Below are 16,377 nucleotides of genomic sequence, written 5' to 3'. Positions count from 1 at the left end.
TCGGAGGCGGCTGACGTCACGACGTCGGCTGACGTCGATGACGTCACTCCGCTCGTCGCTATGGCGACGATATAAGCAAAACAAGGAAGGCCGCTCATTGCGGCCTTCCTTGTTTATTCTGGGCGCCGGAGGCGATCGGAAGATCGCCTCCGGAGCGCCCTCTAGTGGGCTTTCATGCAGCCAACTTTCAGTTGGCTGCATGAAATAGTTTTTTTTTTATTTAAAAAAAACCCTCCCGCAGCCACCCTGGCGATTTAATCAGAACGCCAGGGTGGTTAATAACTGTAAAGTGGGGTGTGCGTAATTATTCAGCCCCCTGAGCCAATACTTTGTAGAACCACCTTTTGCTGCAATTACAGCTGCCAGTCTTTTAGGGTATGTCTCTACCAGCTTTGCACATCTAAAGACTGAAATATTTGCCCATTCTTCTTTGCAAAACAGCTCCAGCGTATTCAGATTAGATGGACAGCGTTTGTGAACAGCAGTTTTCAAATCTTAGAAAATTCAGTTTTCAGATCTTGCCACAGATTCTCGATTGGATTTAGATCTGGACTTTGAATGGGCCATTCTAACACATGAATATGTTTTGTTTTAAACCATTCCATTGTTGCCCTGGCTTTATGTTTAGGGTCATTGTGCCGCTGGAAGGTGAACCTCCGCCCCAGTCTCAAGTCTTTTGCAGACTCCAAGAGGTTTTCTTCCAAGATTGCCCTGTATTTGGCTCCATCCATTTTCCCATCAACTCTGACCAGCTTCCCTGTCCATGCTGAAGAGAAGCACCCCCAGAGCATGATGCTGCCACCACCATATTTGATGGTGGGGATGGTGTGTTCAGAGTGATGTGCAGTGTTAGTTTTCCACCACACATAGGTTTTGCATTTTGGCCAAAAAGTTCCATTTTGGTCTCATCTGACCAGAGCACCTTCTTCCACATGTTTGTTGAGTCCCCCACATGGCTTGTGGCAAACTTCAAATGAAACTTCTTATGCTTTTCTGTTAACAATGGCTTTCTTCATGCCACGCTTCCATAGAGGCCAACTTTGTGCAGTGCACGACTAATAGTTGTCCTATGGACAGAGTCTACCACCTGAGCTGTAGATCTCTGCAGCTTGTCCAGAGTCACCATGGGCCTCTTGACTGCATTTCTTATCAGTGCTCTCCTTGTTCGGCCTGTGAGTTTAGGTGGACGGCCTTGTCTTGGTAGGTTTACAGTTTCTGAATGATCGCTTGAACAGTGCTCCGTGGGATGTTCAAGGCTTTGGAAATCTTTTTGTAGCCTAAGCCTGCTTTAAATTTCACAATAACTTTATCCCTGACCTGTCTGGTGCGTTCTTTGGACTACATGGTGTTGTTGCTCCCAAGTTTCTCTTAGACAACCTCTGAGGCCGTCTCAGAGCAGCTGTATTTGTACTGACATTAGATTACACACAGGTGCACTCTACTTAGTCATTAGCACTCATCAGGCAATGTCTATGGGACACTGACTGCACTCAGACCAAAGGGGGCTGAATAATTAGGCACACCTCACTTTGCAGTTATTGATTTGTAAAAAATGTTTGGAATCATGTATGATTTTCGTTCCACTTCTCATGTGTACACCACTTTGTATTGGTCTTTCACGTATAAAATTCCAATAAAATTGATTCATGTTTGTGGCAGTAATGTGACAAAATGTGGAAAACTTCAAGGGGGCCGAATACTTTTGCAAACCACTGTAGTTCAACCGTGTATATGGTGGGGAATTCTACAGTTCAACTACTGTATGTACCCGTATAACAGTTACTTGTATCGGAAAATCTCACTCTTCCCCTGGAAAGCAAAAGAAAAATGTAGAGGCTTGTCAGTTTGATGAGATTTCCCTTCCCCAGGGAGAGAAATCTGGTATTATTACATCTGAGCCAGAAAGTGATTTATTTATTGGTTCACAGTCTGTAGTCAGGATGGCTGCACAACATAAATGCAGGCAGCACCTCCATTACCTCCTCCTTACTAAAACCTCCCTAGACGGCTACATTACGGGCAGTTTAGTATGTCTTGCGAGGAAATGGTTTAGAGGCTTGTACTTTCCTTGCTTGCATGATACGTATTTTGAAGGAGTTGTGTGCTCAGGGAATGTGCGCCCGCTATAAGTTATCTGCTTGTCATATTGTTGCAAGCCCTGGAATCCCCACACTTCCCTATTATAAAGGCACCACTTGGGGGAAGTAACCTGTCACAGTTATAGTTAGGGATGGTCAATAGGGTGCAAATAATTCCATGTTAAAGGTAACCTGAGACTAAAAAAAGAAAGCATTTACTGTATATGTATCTAGGGCTTCCTCCTGCCCACTTCAGGCCATGGTCTCCCTCCCCGTCCTCCCAGGCAGCTTCAATCCTCTCCTGGCCGGGCCATGTATGCGCAGTACACGCCGACTTGGGGCCACTGGAGGATTTACTGGGATGGCCTGCAGAAGGTTGAAACTTCAAGGGAGCCCACAGCCTGAAGGGAGCTGGAGAAAGCCCCAGGTACTTAAACATGCTTTCCTTTTTTTAGTCTCAATTACACTTTAATGCTAATGTTTATGTAAATATAAGCAGCTTGAAAATGGACTGCAGAAATAGCACTGAACATACATGTTGATCTTATCATGTCACATGTAAGTTCAGATACCCTTTGACTATCGGAGTGGACAAGAACACAGGATGGATATGGGTGGGAGCAATATGCCATTGATGACTGATAATGGTATACAGGGGCATAAGTTGAAATCACTGGCCCCCCTGCAAAACTTTGGGTGGCTCCCTTCCCCTGCTCTCCTCTCACCCCTCAAAACAGAAATTACAAAGGCAATCTAGGCAGTATATGTATATATCATACTTCCAGTATAGTTAGCCTTGTATAGTTGCCCCCAGTATAGGCAGCCTGGTATAGGTGCCCCCAGTATAGATAGCCAAGTGTAGGTGCCCCCAGTATAAGTAGCCAGGCATAGGTTCCCCCAGTATAGGTAGCCAGGCATAGTTGTCCCCAGTATAGGCAGCCAGGTATAGTTGCCCCCAGTATAGGTAGCCAAGTAAGGTGTCCCCCAGTATAGGTTAGCCAGGTATAGGCTCCCCCATTATAGGTAGCCTGGTATAGGCATCCACTGCGGGGGTGATTGTTATGCCCCTGATGGCACAGCTTTAAGCAGTACAAAGCTACTGATGGAAGCTTTCTAATCAATATTAGTTCAGATCTTCTTTGCTGAGATCTAATATCAAATGGTGCAAGCCAGTAAATCAGTCAAACATTTGATATCAGGGTATTTTGCCAATCTACAGTTGCACAGTGCATGGATTTAGAAAGTTACTGAAACTATTGTTAGTGTGTATAGCTCTGACATCTTCTGCTGCACTTTACAGAGTATATATAATCTTGTAACTAACTGTCCTTCATCTAATCCCAACAATAATCATATGTCCATCATAGTCTAGGGCCAATTTTAGGGAGAAGCCAATCAACTTATCTCTATGTTTTTGGGATGTGTGAGTAAGCCAGAGTGCCCAGAGGAAACCCACGCAGACACGGGGAGAACATACAAACTATGTGCAGTGCCACGGCTGGGATTGGAACTAGGGACCCTGCGCTGCAAGGCAAGAGTGCTACCCACTACATCACCATGCTGCCCACAGAGAAGAGTACTTATACCATGAATCACTGGGCATTTCCATCTAGAAATAGTTCCTGTTACAAGAACATTTGTAAAGTTTAGCTGTCTGGCTTTGTCATCCAGTTACAGACACACTACACAGAAGGCATTAGCATCAGCTCTCAAAAGGTTGTGCCATTCTTTTCATTATCATTGCTGTAGTGGCATCTGTATGCTGTATGATATTTCATATCATCTCTTATTACCAGACATCTAAATCCTTATTATCTAAAATACTCTTTGTTGGCCTGCCTGGAATTTTGCAGATGTGGCTTACTCATCGAAGCAGCAGCGCCTTCGCCAGATACTGAGTAACAAATAGACCTTCTTAAAATACTAAAATATATTTTCTAATCATTTGTCTGAGACTGACATTTCATGTTCCCTATTCTATACTGAAGATGCTAACATTAATTCAAAGTTGGACTCGTCAAGCCTAAACTTTTTTTTCATGGTGGTCACTTTGCATAGGGCCTTGTTCAGTCTTAATGCAGCGCTTTCTGCAAAGTGTTGCGATATAGACCAAGTTATAAAGTGTCAATCTGTCAATAAAAGCGCTATATAAATACCAATAATAATAGTGTTTGTGCTACTACGGTTACGGAATGGCACCCACAGTAAGATCTTTTTAATAAATCCTGGTCAGTATAGGTTACAACAATAAAATAGTATCACTGCAGTAAGACTGTATGGTCTAGAAATACCTGCTGTGTGGACTGAGCTACTGAATGTGTCCATTCTCCATCTCCATGTATTGTGTATTCAGGCAAGGTAGAGAGAGCTCATCAACCAAGCAAATGAATCATGCGGATTGTCTCCATTCGCTGCCAAGTTATGTCTGGTGTGTCTGCCTTCTGGGTTTCTATGCTCTGCTTTGCCTGTTTTTTAAAGAAAATATTTCTACTTACTATCTTTTGGTATAATGCACTCTGTGATGGCTATTAGGGTGCAGGCGCCATATTTCACTTGCCTGTCTTGCTTTTCTTCTAACTCTCAGCAAAGTGTGTTGATATGGGTGATTCTCCCCCACATTCAATATACTCTTAGTACTTACACCCTAACACTTGCACCCCAAGCAGTTGTGCACATCCCACCTGCCTCATGTGTACAGGCGTGTGGGGTGATCAGAGAGCACCCTGGAAGGAAAAAACACACAGACAATGGGAGCACAAATGGTGCAGTATGTCACAACAATGGTAAAGTAGCATAAAAAGTAAATTGTACTCACAAAGGAAGGATGCAGATGGGCTACCAACCACTCTAGGCAGATGGAGTTGCACAAACCCGACTCCACTCGGGTGTTCCGATGGCTGGACACGGTTGCTCTCTTGATAAAAACTCTAGATGGTTATGGGGTGGTAGAAACACTCCTGATCAAATAGAACAACCCTCCAAATGGAGGGTGGGTAACACAAAGGGGAAAAGAGGTGCCCAAGGTTTCATAAAACTGGGTTAAAAACAACTAAAATGAAAAGGGTGATGAAGAAAAATTCGTATTAATAAACAACCAACTTTAATTTGAACTGGCAACGTGTTTCGTGGGTGTATGCCCACTTCCTCAGGCCAAATAAAGTGCCAGAAGAGCAATGTGTCCAAGCAAAAGCTCTCATTACTCTTCTGGCACTTTATTGGGCCTGAGGAAGTGGGCATAGACTCACAAAATGCTTTGCCAGTGCAAATTAATGTTCATTGTTTATTATACAAATTTGTCTTCATTGAGGTAAGCCACCTCACCCTTTTAATTTTAGCTGTTTTTAACACAGTTTTATCATATCTTGGGCCCCTCTTTCCCCCCTTGTGCCTCATGCCTCATCCCTTTAATATTTGCAGAGCAGGCAAGGCATGCATTCATTTCAACTTTTTTGCACCTGCACTGTGTCCGACTTGTATACTGTAAGCCTCTAATTCACAACGTCAGCAAACTGCTAACTCAACCGTTCTATGAGTGATGTTTATATAGATAACGTGGCTGTAACAGCATTTTAAAACACTGCTGGCAGGAGGAAAAGAGAAACTAATTTTGATTGCCCTAGTGATTGACTAATTTTAAAACCTTCATAAGGCTTCTTTCACATCTGAGAATGCGTGCAGGAGCTGTTCTCCTGCATGTGTTATGGCCCGCGGCGTGTCGTCGGGATGTTGCGTGTCGTCGGTAGTTATCCATTCACCCGATGGGAAAACTTCAGCTCCGGACAATTAAAAGCTCCGGGGTGCGTCGAGCCGCAACGCACCAAAATGCAGCGTCGGATGTGAAAGGTAAAATTAAAGTCTACTTTGCGTTAAAATGCAGAAAACAGGCTCAGATGTGAAAGAGCCCTAAGCCCTTATTCAATTCACTTTTTCTTCTAAGTTCTCTCCTTGGAGATAATTTTTCATCTGCTGTTTAAAAGAACTTCCCAGGATTCTACAATTCAAAAAGTACTAAAAAGTAGGTGAAAAAGTACTGTCCAAATTGTTGTGAGTATGTTCTTGCTTGCTGTGGCCTAAAAGGCATCTCACTAATAAGCTATGAAAATATCACCTAGGAGAACACTAAGGAGACAAAGTGAATTGAATAAGGGCCATAGTGTGAGGGTCAACGGATTATGAATAATATAAACAGTTTGTGTAGGCAAGCTCTCATACTGCATGGAAGTGGTAAAATTGACCACTCAAAATTGGATGTGTATGCACCTAAAGTTTCTGAAATAGGCCAGCAGGCTTGGCTCTTCTATCAATAAGGTTCCACATCTGTAAGCTCTACCAAACCCTCTGTGAGCTCTAGAAAAACTTGAGTCTTAACATTTCCGAGACTCAAAGAAAGAATGAAGAGAATTCCTTCCTGATAGGTGTGTAGACGTGACACAATGTCATGTGTTGGAGGTTTCCTGGCCTCCTCAGATTGCCTTGCTTAGCAGAGATATATTTTACTTGAACGATTCTGTCAACAGCCAAACCACATGGGTAATAAAATATATATTGTTAGCCTGGCTTTCTAGGTTTTTAGGACACTGAAATTCCTAGAATGTACAATATGTATTCTGAAAGTAAATGACACTTTCTAAGTAAGACAATTCACACAGAGATTTCCCTACATACAAATGACCTGTAAGAAAATTACGCAAAGAACAAGGAATTTTTTCTTGTTACCTTGAACATCTGAAAATGTGCTTTTCATGGTATAATTGCACCTATCCTTTCTGTGCTAAGATGCTCCGGAATGAGGTGCAGGGGGTAGTTAATGTTATATTGCGGCTTCCAGTTGCTTGAATTCTCAGCAACCGGAAATAACACATATGCTGCATTAGACAATCCCCACTTGTGCCAGCTAATCAAGACCCTACTAACCAACATACTGTACCATACACTTATGATTGATATTTATGAAAATTTAAAAAAATGATCAAATACAACATTGTGGCCGATATGCAATTCCCTTTTTCTCCTAGGTGATATTTTTCGACCTTGTTATAAAATGTCTTTAAAACCACCAGCATGCAAGAAAATAATCAAAATAATTTTGATAGTACATTTTTAACCAAGTTTTGAGTACTTTTTCAATTGTAAAATGCTCAAAAATTATTTTAAAGAGTATATGAAAAATATCTCCTTGGAGATAACTTGGGTGAAAAATAATTGCATAGGAGCCTCTGTCTTTTTCTATCTATTTTTTCCACCAATCCATCCAATATTTATTGAAATTTTTGGGAAAAAAATATATTTGTTTCAAACAAACAAAATATTTTAGATTTTTCTATTTAATCAATCATTTTAATGTTTGTTTTTTTTTAAATAAAAATTATCTAATAAAAAATTAAATCTATTAATTTTTTGAATCACTCTTTAGAGAGAGGAGATTACAAATACATGCTATAGCATGTGACATCCAGGTATGCAGCAACAGATGACCAAAGAAAAGAATGGATCATTATGCTCCATATACTTTTTCTCCTGAGTTTTCTCTTAGGAGAAACTTTTCAGCACTTTGCAATTAAGAAAGTACGAACAAAGTAGGTAGAAAAGTACAATCAAAAGTATTTTTTTGCTTTCTGGTTTATTTAAAATGCTTTTTATGGACACGTTTGAAAATATCACTTAGGCGAAAACTCAGGAGAAAAGGTCAATTGTATATGAGCTTTAGTCAATAAAATGCCTTTTAAAGAAACACTGAAGTGAGTCTAAATTCCCTTTTTTAACTTGTAGTTATGTTCATCACTATAACCCCTGCTAAAATGCCGCTATCCCGCGGCAAAATGAGGGGTTAATACCCCCCAAATTCTCCCTGCAAAATCCACGACTTTCTTGGTCGTGGATTTTGCTGCTCATGGAGGCAGATCTATGAGCCGCAGCGGGGAGGGGCGGGGAGAGGCGGCGATCAGCCGGGATTGATGCGCTGAGAGGCAGAGCTACAGCCATTAACTCTACCTCAAGCAGGAAGCGCTCCCCGGACACTGGAGAGGGGATTTGGGGGGTATCAACCCCTCGTTTTGCCGCGGAATAGTGGCGTTTTAGCAGGGGTTATAGTGATGGACATAACTACAAGTTGAAAAAGGGAATTTAGACTCTCTTCAGAGTCCCTTTAAGCCCCACCAGCAACCAAGAAAATACTCTGAATAATTGTGATAATACTTTTCATTTACTTTTGGCATTCTTCAATTGCCAAGTGCTGAAAAGTTATTTTAAACAGAAGATGAAAAATTATCACCGAAAACAATAATAAAATTATAAAAAGTGAATTGTATATGGGCATGGGTACATTGTTTGTGGGATTTATTAGCCTAGTGATAGTTTAAACATAATAAACATACCATATTTCTATACTCACAGCTGCAACTATCAAACATCAGAGTAGGCAATAATGTAACAATGTTATGGGTTGACCTGATTCTCTCCATTAATTTACTTCTCCACGGAAATAACTAAAAAACAACTTTAAGAGTCATCTATATTTTCCCTGCCAAGTAGGACTAACAGAATGTTTTTACTTTCTAGTATTTACATGAAAATGGCATTGTTCATCGAGATCTCAAGCCAGAAAATCTCCTCTACGCTACGCCAGCACCAGATGCCCCACTGAAAATAGGTAAGCACATTTTCGGTCTTATACTGTACTTAGCATTAGAGTTGATACAGGGAGTGTGCTTGCAGATTCTGCCTTCTCATGCAGACTAGGTGCCAAATGTTAATCCAAATCCATTGAGGTTTTCTTTATCTGTATGAAGAATATTTAGCTTTGGCTATGTGGTGCTTACCGATACAACTTTTAGTTAAAGTTCTGACTTGGCTTTTGTGTTTGAATGTCAGTCACCAAGAAGGTCTCTTGGTGAAGGACCACATGACCAGAGTCTCACCCTTCATCCAGAGGGTGTTGTACACTGTAAGGGATGCTGCTATATATGGGTGGGCTGCAAATGGAATGGAGGATACCTGCTCTACGTGAACAGCTGCTATACATGAGAGAAGTGGTCAGCTAAACATCAACAAGTGGGGTCTTCTGAGAGAGAATCTGCCAAACGGCTATGGAAAAAGGGGACAGGAAAGTAGACCTTGTGTAAAGTATAAACTTTGCCCATGGAACAATAAACACTACAAAACATCATCAATATCCTATATTTAAAATATATTTACTGCAAGAATTATGGCATCTTCCTCATAATGGTGGATATTACAAGTGCTTTCTAGCATGGTTACCTCTTTGTAGTCAGAGGCAGATGCCAGAGGTTCCTAATTCACATAGGTAAAGCAGAATCCCAGAAATATCCTTAGCGCTTGCTATAGAAAGAAGCCAATCCAGATGCCAACTTCTAAGTACCAACAACAGACCTGCTGTCACCCGGTGCTCAGAGATGTGACAAACCGGTCACCACATTTAAATTCTATGCATAGTCAGTAGTGTTCACACTATAAAAACATTTTTAATAAAACACATACATGAAAGACGGCTCGTAAAACAAATACTCTCAAGGTGGGCTCCTTTGACAAGGACCCTTTGCTTGTGAAAACACATATACAGCATATATAGTGCAAATAAAGGGTTTCAGCAGAAATGATGCCCAGTCTCCAATCCCAACTAGTTTTGTCCTTGGGCTGTCATCGCCGGGGTAATTGGAAACGGAGCCATGGCTGCTATACCTGAGACAAGTGATCTACTAAACATAAAAGTGAGGTCTTCTGATCATGCAAGAGAGAAGCTGCCACATGGCTATGGACAGGAGGTCAAAAAAGTATACCTTGTAGAAATGATAAACTTGGCCCAGAGGACAGTAAACACCATGTCATCAATATCCCATATTTAACATATATAAGATAAACACATTTTTAATTAAGCTAAAATTCATTTTAATCCCTTCTTAATTCCCTACAAGAATAATGGCATCTTCCTCGTAATGGCATCTTTGGTCTGCTCATCTAATCCATGGAAAAATGTTACACTGAAGTTTCCTGTTTATCTCTTTCTAGGAAACATTAATACAGATCTTGCTTAAACAATCACTAACATGAAATTTCTAATTAAAATTGGCACCGGATATTATTGCTAATGGCCTCATTAAGACTTACAGAACATATGCTCACTCATTAGCTTTGACAAGCTGAGCTTGGCTCACAGCAAAGGGATAACTATAAACTTACAATTCACAAAGAATAATACATTATTATTATTTTTAGTAGTAGTAGTATTCATTTATAAAGTGCCAACATATATTCCACGACCCTGAATTTGCAATCAAACAGGTATTCTTTTTCTGCATTGCATGGGCATTGCTTTAAATGTAAGAACTCTTTAAGATGACGACACTGAAGCGAAAAAAATAAATAAATTATGGTATAATGAATTGGTTGTGTAATACGGATAATTACTAGAATTTTAGTAGCAAAGAAAATATTCTAATATTTTTATTTTCAGTTATATAGTGTTTTTTATAACATTGCATCATTCTAATATTTGCAGTTTAGACACTATTCAGCAGTCTAAATGGGTTCAAAAGTTCACCAGCCTTCTCTGTAAAATCTTCCCTGCAGAGGGGAAAAAACATACAGTAATGGCCTCAATTCACTAAGCTTATCTCCTGTCTTTAATAACTCTTCTAGAGTTGTTACCATGGTGATAAGGCATGTAGTATTCAGGAAACATTTTACCTCAGGCAAACCTAAAGTTAACTCTTCTGTCTTTAAGTTAACTCTTTAATCCTTAAAATAACTTCAGAGTTAAAGACAGGCTGTTCATTAACTGCGTGTGAAAATAACTACAGATGAGGTAACTTAACTACAGAGGAGGTAGATTAACTACAGAAGAGGTAACGTAAGGAATGAAGAGATGAGATAACTCTCTTACTGTGTGGAGGTAAGTTTTCTCTTGCCTTATTATCTCCAGCATGATCTTAGTGAATTGAGGCCATTTGTCTTTTAAAGCTTATTATCTCAAGTGTCTGGCAGAGTTCTCTGTGACTTTGAAAGTCATGGAGCTGAATGGCTAATTTGCTTTACTGGAAACAATATTAGACTTGTGTCTCTGCTGCTAATGTTTTATTTCTTAGCTGTACTACACATACAAATCATTATATCATAATTTTTTTTTTCGCTTCAGTGTCTCTTTAAATGCTCTTCCTGCAAATACTGTAAATGTCATTAAAGTGTTGCTATTAAATTTAAAGCAAACCTGAAAGAAACAAGTCAAAATAAACATACACACATCATACTAACTTAGTCTTCTTACCAATTTATTTCTCCTCTGCCGCATCCTTTTTGTCCACTGTGATCAATGGAATTCTCCATCCTTTAATGTTAAAAATGGCAATGACTGTCTAACAGCATCTTAGTCAGCTTCCATTAACCAGTAATATCGCTTGAGCTATAAGGAAACATGGATATTACCTTGCACATCAGTTGTCCTTTTAGTTATAACTGACAGCATCTGATAAGGTGGAAAAGGGCCCTAAGGCTTTCAGTTTCCGGTGAGACAAGTCTGACTAGATCTAGTCAGAACTGGAAGGAATCATTGTTAGAAGAATATGGTGAGCTTCTGAGAGGGACTGGCGACAAGGTAAGTATGTAATATTTATTTTCAGGTACATCATGTTCTTTTTCCTATAATTTTATTCAGTTCAGGTTCATTTTAACAGGGGGCATTTAGGATCCTTTTTGTTCCTTAAACATCCTTGTGGTTCTGGATCACCATGACTGAACTGGGTAAAACTCCTATTTCATTCTCAAGTTAAAGTGTACCTATAGGGAAAAACATGACCTATTTAGATACTCACCTAAGTAGATAATTCAGAGGCTCTCCCGTCCCCTTACCTGCACTGATCCAGCTTTGGGTGGCCCCGAACCTCTTCAACAAGGGCTTATAAAAGGGTGTGTGTGCCTTTGCTCCCATCTGTGAACGAGTGCAGCCGCACTGAGCAGGAAGCCTTGCATCTGCACAGTAGCACAGAGCTGCTTGTTCTTGGCTTTTTCAAAGACGTTAGTGTGACCGCGAACTTCCAGAGGGTTCAAGCAGTGGATTGGTGGTCTCGAGGACGTGGGAAGCCTCAGGAGCATCCAGAGGCTTCCCTCTACCGAGGTAGGCATGTGGCTTTCTCTATTTTAAAAGTCACTGGTTTGTTTTTAGAAGGTAAAAGTACATTTAGCATTGAATTGAACATAGCCCTGCTGTAAAACTGAGCAAAACATAAATTGAGCATCATCAGAGCTTACCATCACTGATCACTGGCAGGGTGTAGGCACACACAGGATGGTACCTGAACACGAGGGGAGTGATGTATGGAGGAGCCAGGCTGGACAGAGTTATGTAGGTTAGAATTGAAGAAGTTCAGGTACCCTTTCAGCCCCTGCTTAGTGCGATATTTTTAGATATTTGCCTGGAGTTCAGCGTAAATAATAAATGACCCCCCATAACCCGTTGATCACCAGGTTTCCAGTTAGATGTAGAGCACTGGACAGTAAGGTTTAACTCAGCCACTTCTCCTTAATATTGGTTATGAAGGGATTTATATTTCCTCTCAATGCCAGCTTTATGCGATTGACTGATACACATAATCAGAAATGCAGCTGTGAAGGGAGCTCTATACAGTAATAGCACAAGAGCATAGCACTGGAGAGTTTATATGAGATGTGCAAAAGTGATCATAATTTGTTATTGTTGCTTGTTTAAAATTTTTTGCAAAAAATGTCTTACATTTTCCCGTTTTCGTGTTTATCACTAAAGAAAATCAATAATTTTTATTGCAAAAACATGAAATATCAATATTTTTACCGCAAAAATGCTTAAAAATAATATTTTTATCGGAACAATTTTAACTTACCTGTAGTGTGTCCCCCACTATCCTTACGATTGTACGCTTGCAAGGGCAGGGTCATCCTCCTAATGTTTACTGCATTTGTTGCATTATTTGTGCTGCTTGAGACTCTGCTGTACATTTTTCGGTTGTACCTACGTTTTACTGTGCTTTGTAAAGTGCTGTGGAATGTGTTGGCGCTATATAAATAAATAATAATAATAATAACGCAAAAAATCAAAAATATGAAAACTTTTTTTGTGTGAAAATTTTCACTTGAAAATCGAATTTAACATAATTTGCAAAATATAACAAAATTTAACAAATTGGATTTACCTCACAGGAGCCTATAGACACATATATCCTGGCACCCTAGACTTCGCCCTCCATGAACTTACAAACCCCCGCTGATCTGCACCACAAGTGTGCTGGCTGGCTCAGCTGTCACTTCTCCCTTAGCCATCTTAGATAGCTACAGGTGCCCCTTAGCAGTAGGTAGCCAGATGTACCCTCAGTATTAAGTAGCTAGTGGTGTCCCCGACTGAAGGGAGATCTTGTCAGTGGAGTGTCGGGAGCCAGTTGTGTAACTTCCCATTTACACACTGCTCAGGACTCGGCATATGGAAGGAGGGAGGGAAGCACTAAGGGAGGGGAGTGAGCCACCTTTCCATCATCAGGTGCCTGTAGGCAGTGGGCACGTGCCTTATGGTAAATCCGGCCCTGCCTGTGGGCAGAAATTTCCCCCTTCCCGCCCTCCGAAGTAGCCTGTATGGACATATCCCCCTCCCTCCTCAGAAGTAGCATTTGTGCACTTATCCCCTTCCCTCCCCAGAAGTAGACTTTGTGAGCATATCCCCCTCCCTCCTCAGGTGTAGCCTTTGTGGGCTTATCCCCTTCCCTCCCCAGAAGTAGACTTTGTGAGCATATCCCCCTCCCTCCCCAGAAGTAGACTTTGTGAGCATATCCCCCTCCCTCCTCAGAAGAAGCCTTTGTGGGCATATCCCCCTCCCTCCTCAGAAGTAACCTTTGTGGGCTTATCCCCTTCCCTCCCCAGAAGTAGACTTTGTGAGCATATCCCCCTCCCTCCCCAGAAGTAGACTTTGTGAGCATATCCCCCTCCCTCCTCAGAAGAAGCTTTTGTGGGCTCATCCCCTTCCCTCCCCAGAAGTAGACTTTGTGAGCATACCCCCCTCCCTCCCCAGAAGTAGACTTTGTGAGCATATCACCTTCCCTCACCAGAAGTTGCCTGTGCGCAAGTATTCCCCCCACCCCCAGAAGCAGCCTGTGTGAGCATATTCCCCTCCCTCCCCAGAAGTAGCCTTTGTGGGCATATCCCCATTCCAGCCTCCCAGCCCCACCACCCCCGGGTTCCTGAATTAGTGTTTAAGATAAATAAAGAGAGCTAGTGTATATTTACTGGCTCCAACATGTAACTGGGAACTGGATGATGCCCCCTTACCAAACTCCCGTGCACTACAGTTAGTTGTGTTATTACCCTTTCTGTCTCAGGAGAATGATTTTACCAACATGCTTTATGTCATTGCACATGGCAGCACACATTGTACTGTTCCACTTTAAGCCTACCAAAAAAAGCATTCTGAGGATGGAAACATGATTTTCAACAATTCACCTTTTAGCTTAACTTGGACTATTTTGTAAAATGCTAACAGACATTATATACAAGACTTTACTCCATGGCAGAGTGCCCTCAGGCTAGAGAAATGCAGCATCTTGTCATTTGATTAGTAAGAGCACAAAGAGCAGCAGAAAATGATGCTGACCTCAATATTCTGATTCTGTAGCTTCTTTCTTTAAAAGACATCATCTCTGAGGTGCTCGGCTTTCACATTCCCTCTGCAGGCTACAGATTGCTCCCTGACTGAAAGGTTCCTATTGTAAAGCCTAGAAAAGACAAATCCATTAAAAGTAAATAAATTACAGTTGCTAACCAGGAATACTGCTGGAATGCAGAGCTGGCAGGACATTTCATGAACAGGTAACAATGTGAACTATTCACAGTAATTGCTGAGTGCTTATTCACGTATTGTTATCTATGCTGAGGCTGGAGGGAGAGGAGAAATTACTGTTAATTTGTTCACGCTTGCTTGATTATGTTCACGATAAACCCCAAATAAGCTGCTCTTTTTAGACTGTTTTAGGCTTTTGAAAAATCCTTTTTTTATCCATGTAATTTTATGATTAGAACTGCAATCCTAATACGCACAGCGTTTGCTAATTACTTAGAAAGAGTTCTGTAGAGCCAGAAGCCTATGGATTTTGGCATAGGTTGTGTGGCCTGGATTTCGCCTTCTATGGGCAATGAAGCCATAATGTTTACAGCGTAGAACAAGAGAGACCTGTGGATTTTCCTGATTGGAGAGTGCGGTTTGACACTCAGACGTTTAGCAGGAACCTGATGGAATTTATTGACACTTTCGATACTCAGCAGCCTTGTGTTGCCTGATGCATAACAAGACCACCATGCTCACTCTCATCCCACTGCAGATCACCTTGTTTCCCACTGTTACCATTCGTTTCTTCCTTGATGTAGCTCAAACACTGTAGATTAAAGTGTGAGGGAGAAGATTGCAACAAAAATCATGAAATCTGCCTCCGGCTGTGCAAGGGGACCAGCAATCCTTACCAGATCCCAGATGTATACATTTCAAAACAGACATACTTGCTGGTCTGGACAGTGGCTAGAAACTCAGGTCACTGTACAGCCCTTCTTTGTGACTGCAATTAAACTACCCTGAGTGCTGAATACAGACCACTAATCACATTTTGGACAGCCCAGACACTGCCTCCCCAAAGCTGAATATTCACCTGATGACCCAGAAAGATGGATCCCAGTGGCGCCCCTCGAAGATCAGTGTTCCCCGATCCATCTTCCTGCAGGCTGGTAAACACGACATCATGCAACGGTACACAGTGGGCGCGAACGGGAAGTCAAGTGATTGCGGTACTTTTCACCTAATGGATGGGGCGAAATTTTCCATTTCAACGCTTCTCCCTTTCATTCCCCAATATATCACTACAAAGAAATGATCTATACCTTGTTTTTTCTACCACCAATTAGGCTTTCTTTGGGTGGTACATTATGTTAAGAATTATTTTATTCTGAATGCATTTTAACCGGAATAATTAAGAAAAAAAATCATTATTTCTCAGTTTTCGGCCATTATAGTTTTAAAATACCACATGCTACCGTAATTAACAAACAAACACAAAACAATGCACGCTTTTCTCCTGGCAGACTCAAAGCACCAGAGCTGCAGCCACTAGGACACGCTCTATAGGCAGTAGCAGTGTTAGGGAGACTTGCCTAAGGTCTCCTACTGAATAGGTGAAGGCTTACTGAAGAGGCAGAGCCGAGATTGGAACCCAGGTCTCCTGTGTCAGAGGCAGAGCCCTTATCCATTACATTATCCAGCCACACCATTACACTATCCAGCTAC

General features: G+C 41.2%; 1 protein-coding gene across 3 annotated transcripts in view; it reads left to right on the top strand.

The window, feature by feature from the left end:
- Positions 1 to 16,377, top strand: part of CAMK4 (calcium/calmodulin dependent protein kinase IV) — a 223,558-nt gene that overhangs the window by 175,750 nt on the left and 31,431 nt on the right. For all 3 annotated transcript variants that reach the window (XM_068247354.1, XM_068247356.1, XM_068247358.1), the window contains exon 6: positions 8,637 to 8,727. In XM_068247354.1, the coding sequence (XP_068103455.1) occupies positions 8,637 to 8,727 (91 nt within the window). The remainder of the gene's footprint in view (positions 1 to 8,636; positions 8,728 to 16,377) is intronic.

Source organism: Hyperolius riggenbachi, chromosome 1 (genome assembly GCF_040937935.1).
Source record: "Hyperolius riggenbachi isolate aHypRig1 chromosome 1, aHypRig1.pri, whole genome shotgun sequence".
Lineage (NCBI taxonomy): Eukaryota > Metazoa > Chordata > Amphibia > Anura > Hyperoliidae > Hyperolius > Hyperolius riggenbachi.
Note: the sequence above shows the minus strand (reverse complement) of the source record. Positions and strands in the feature narration are given on the sequence as shown.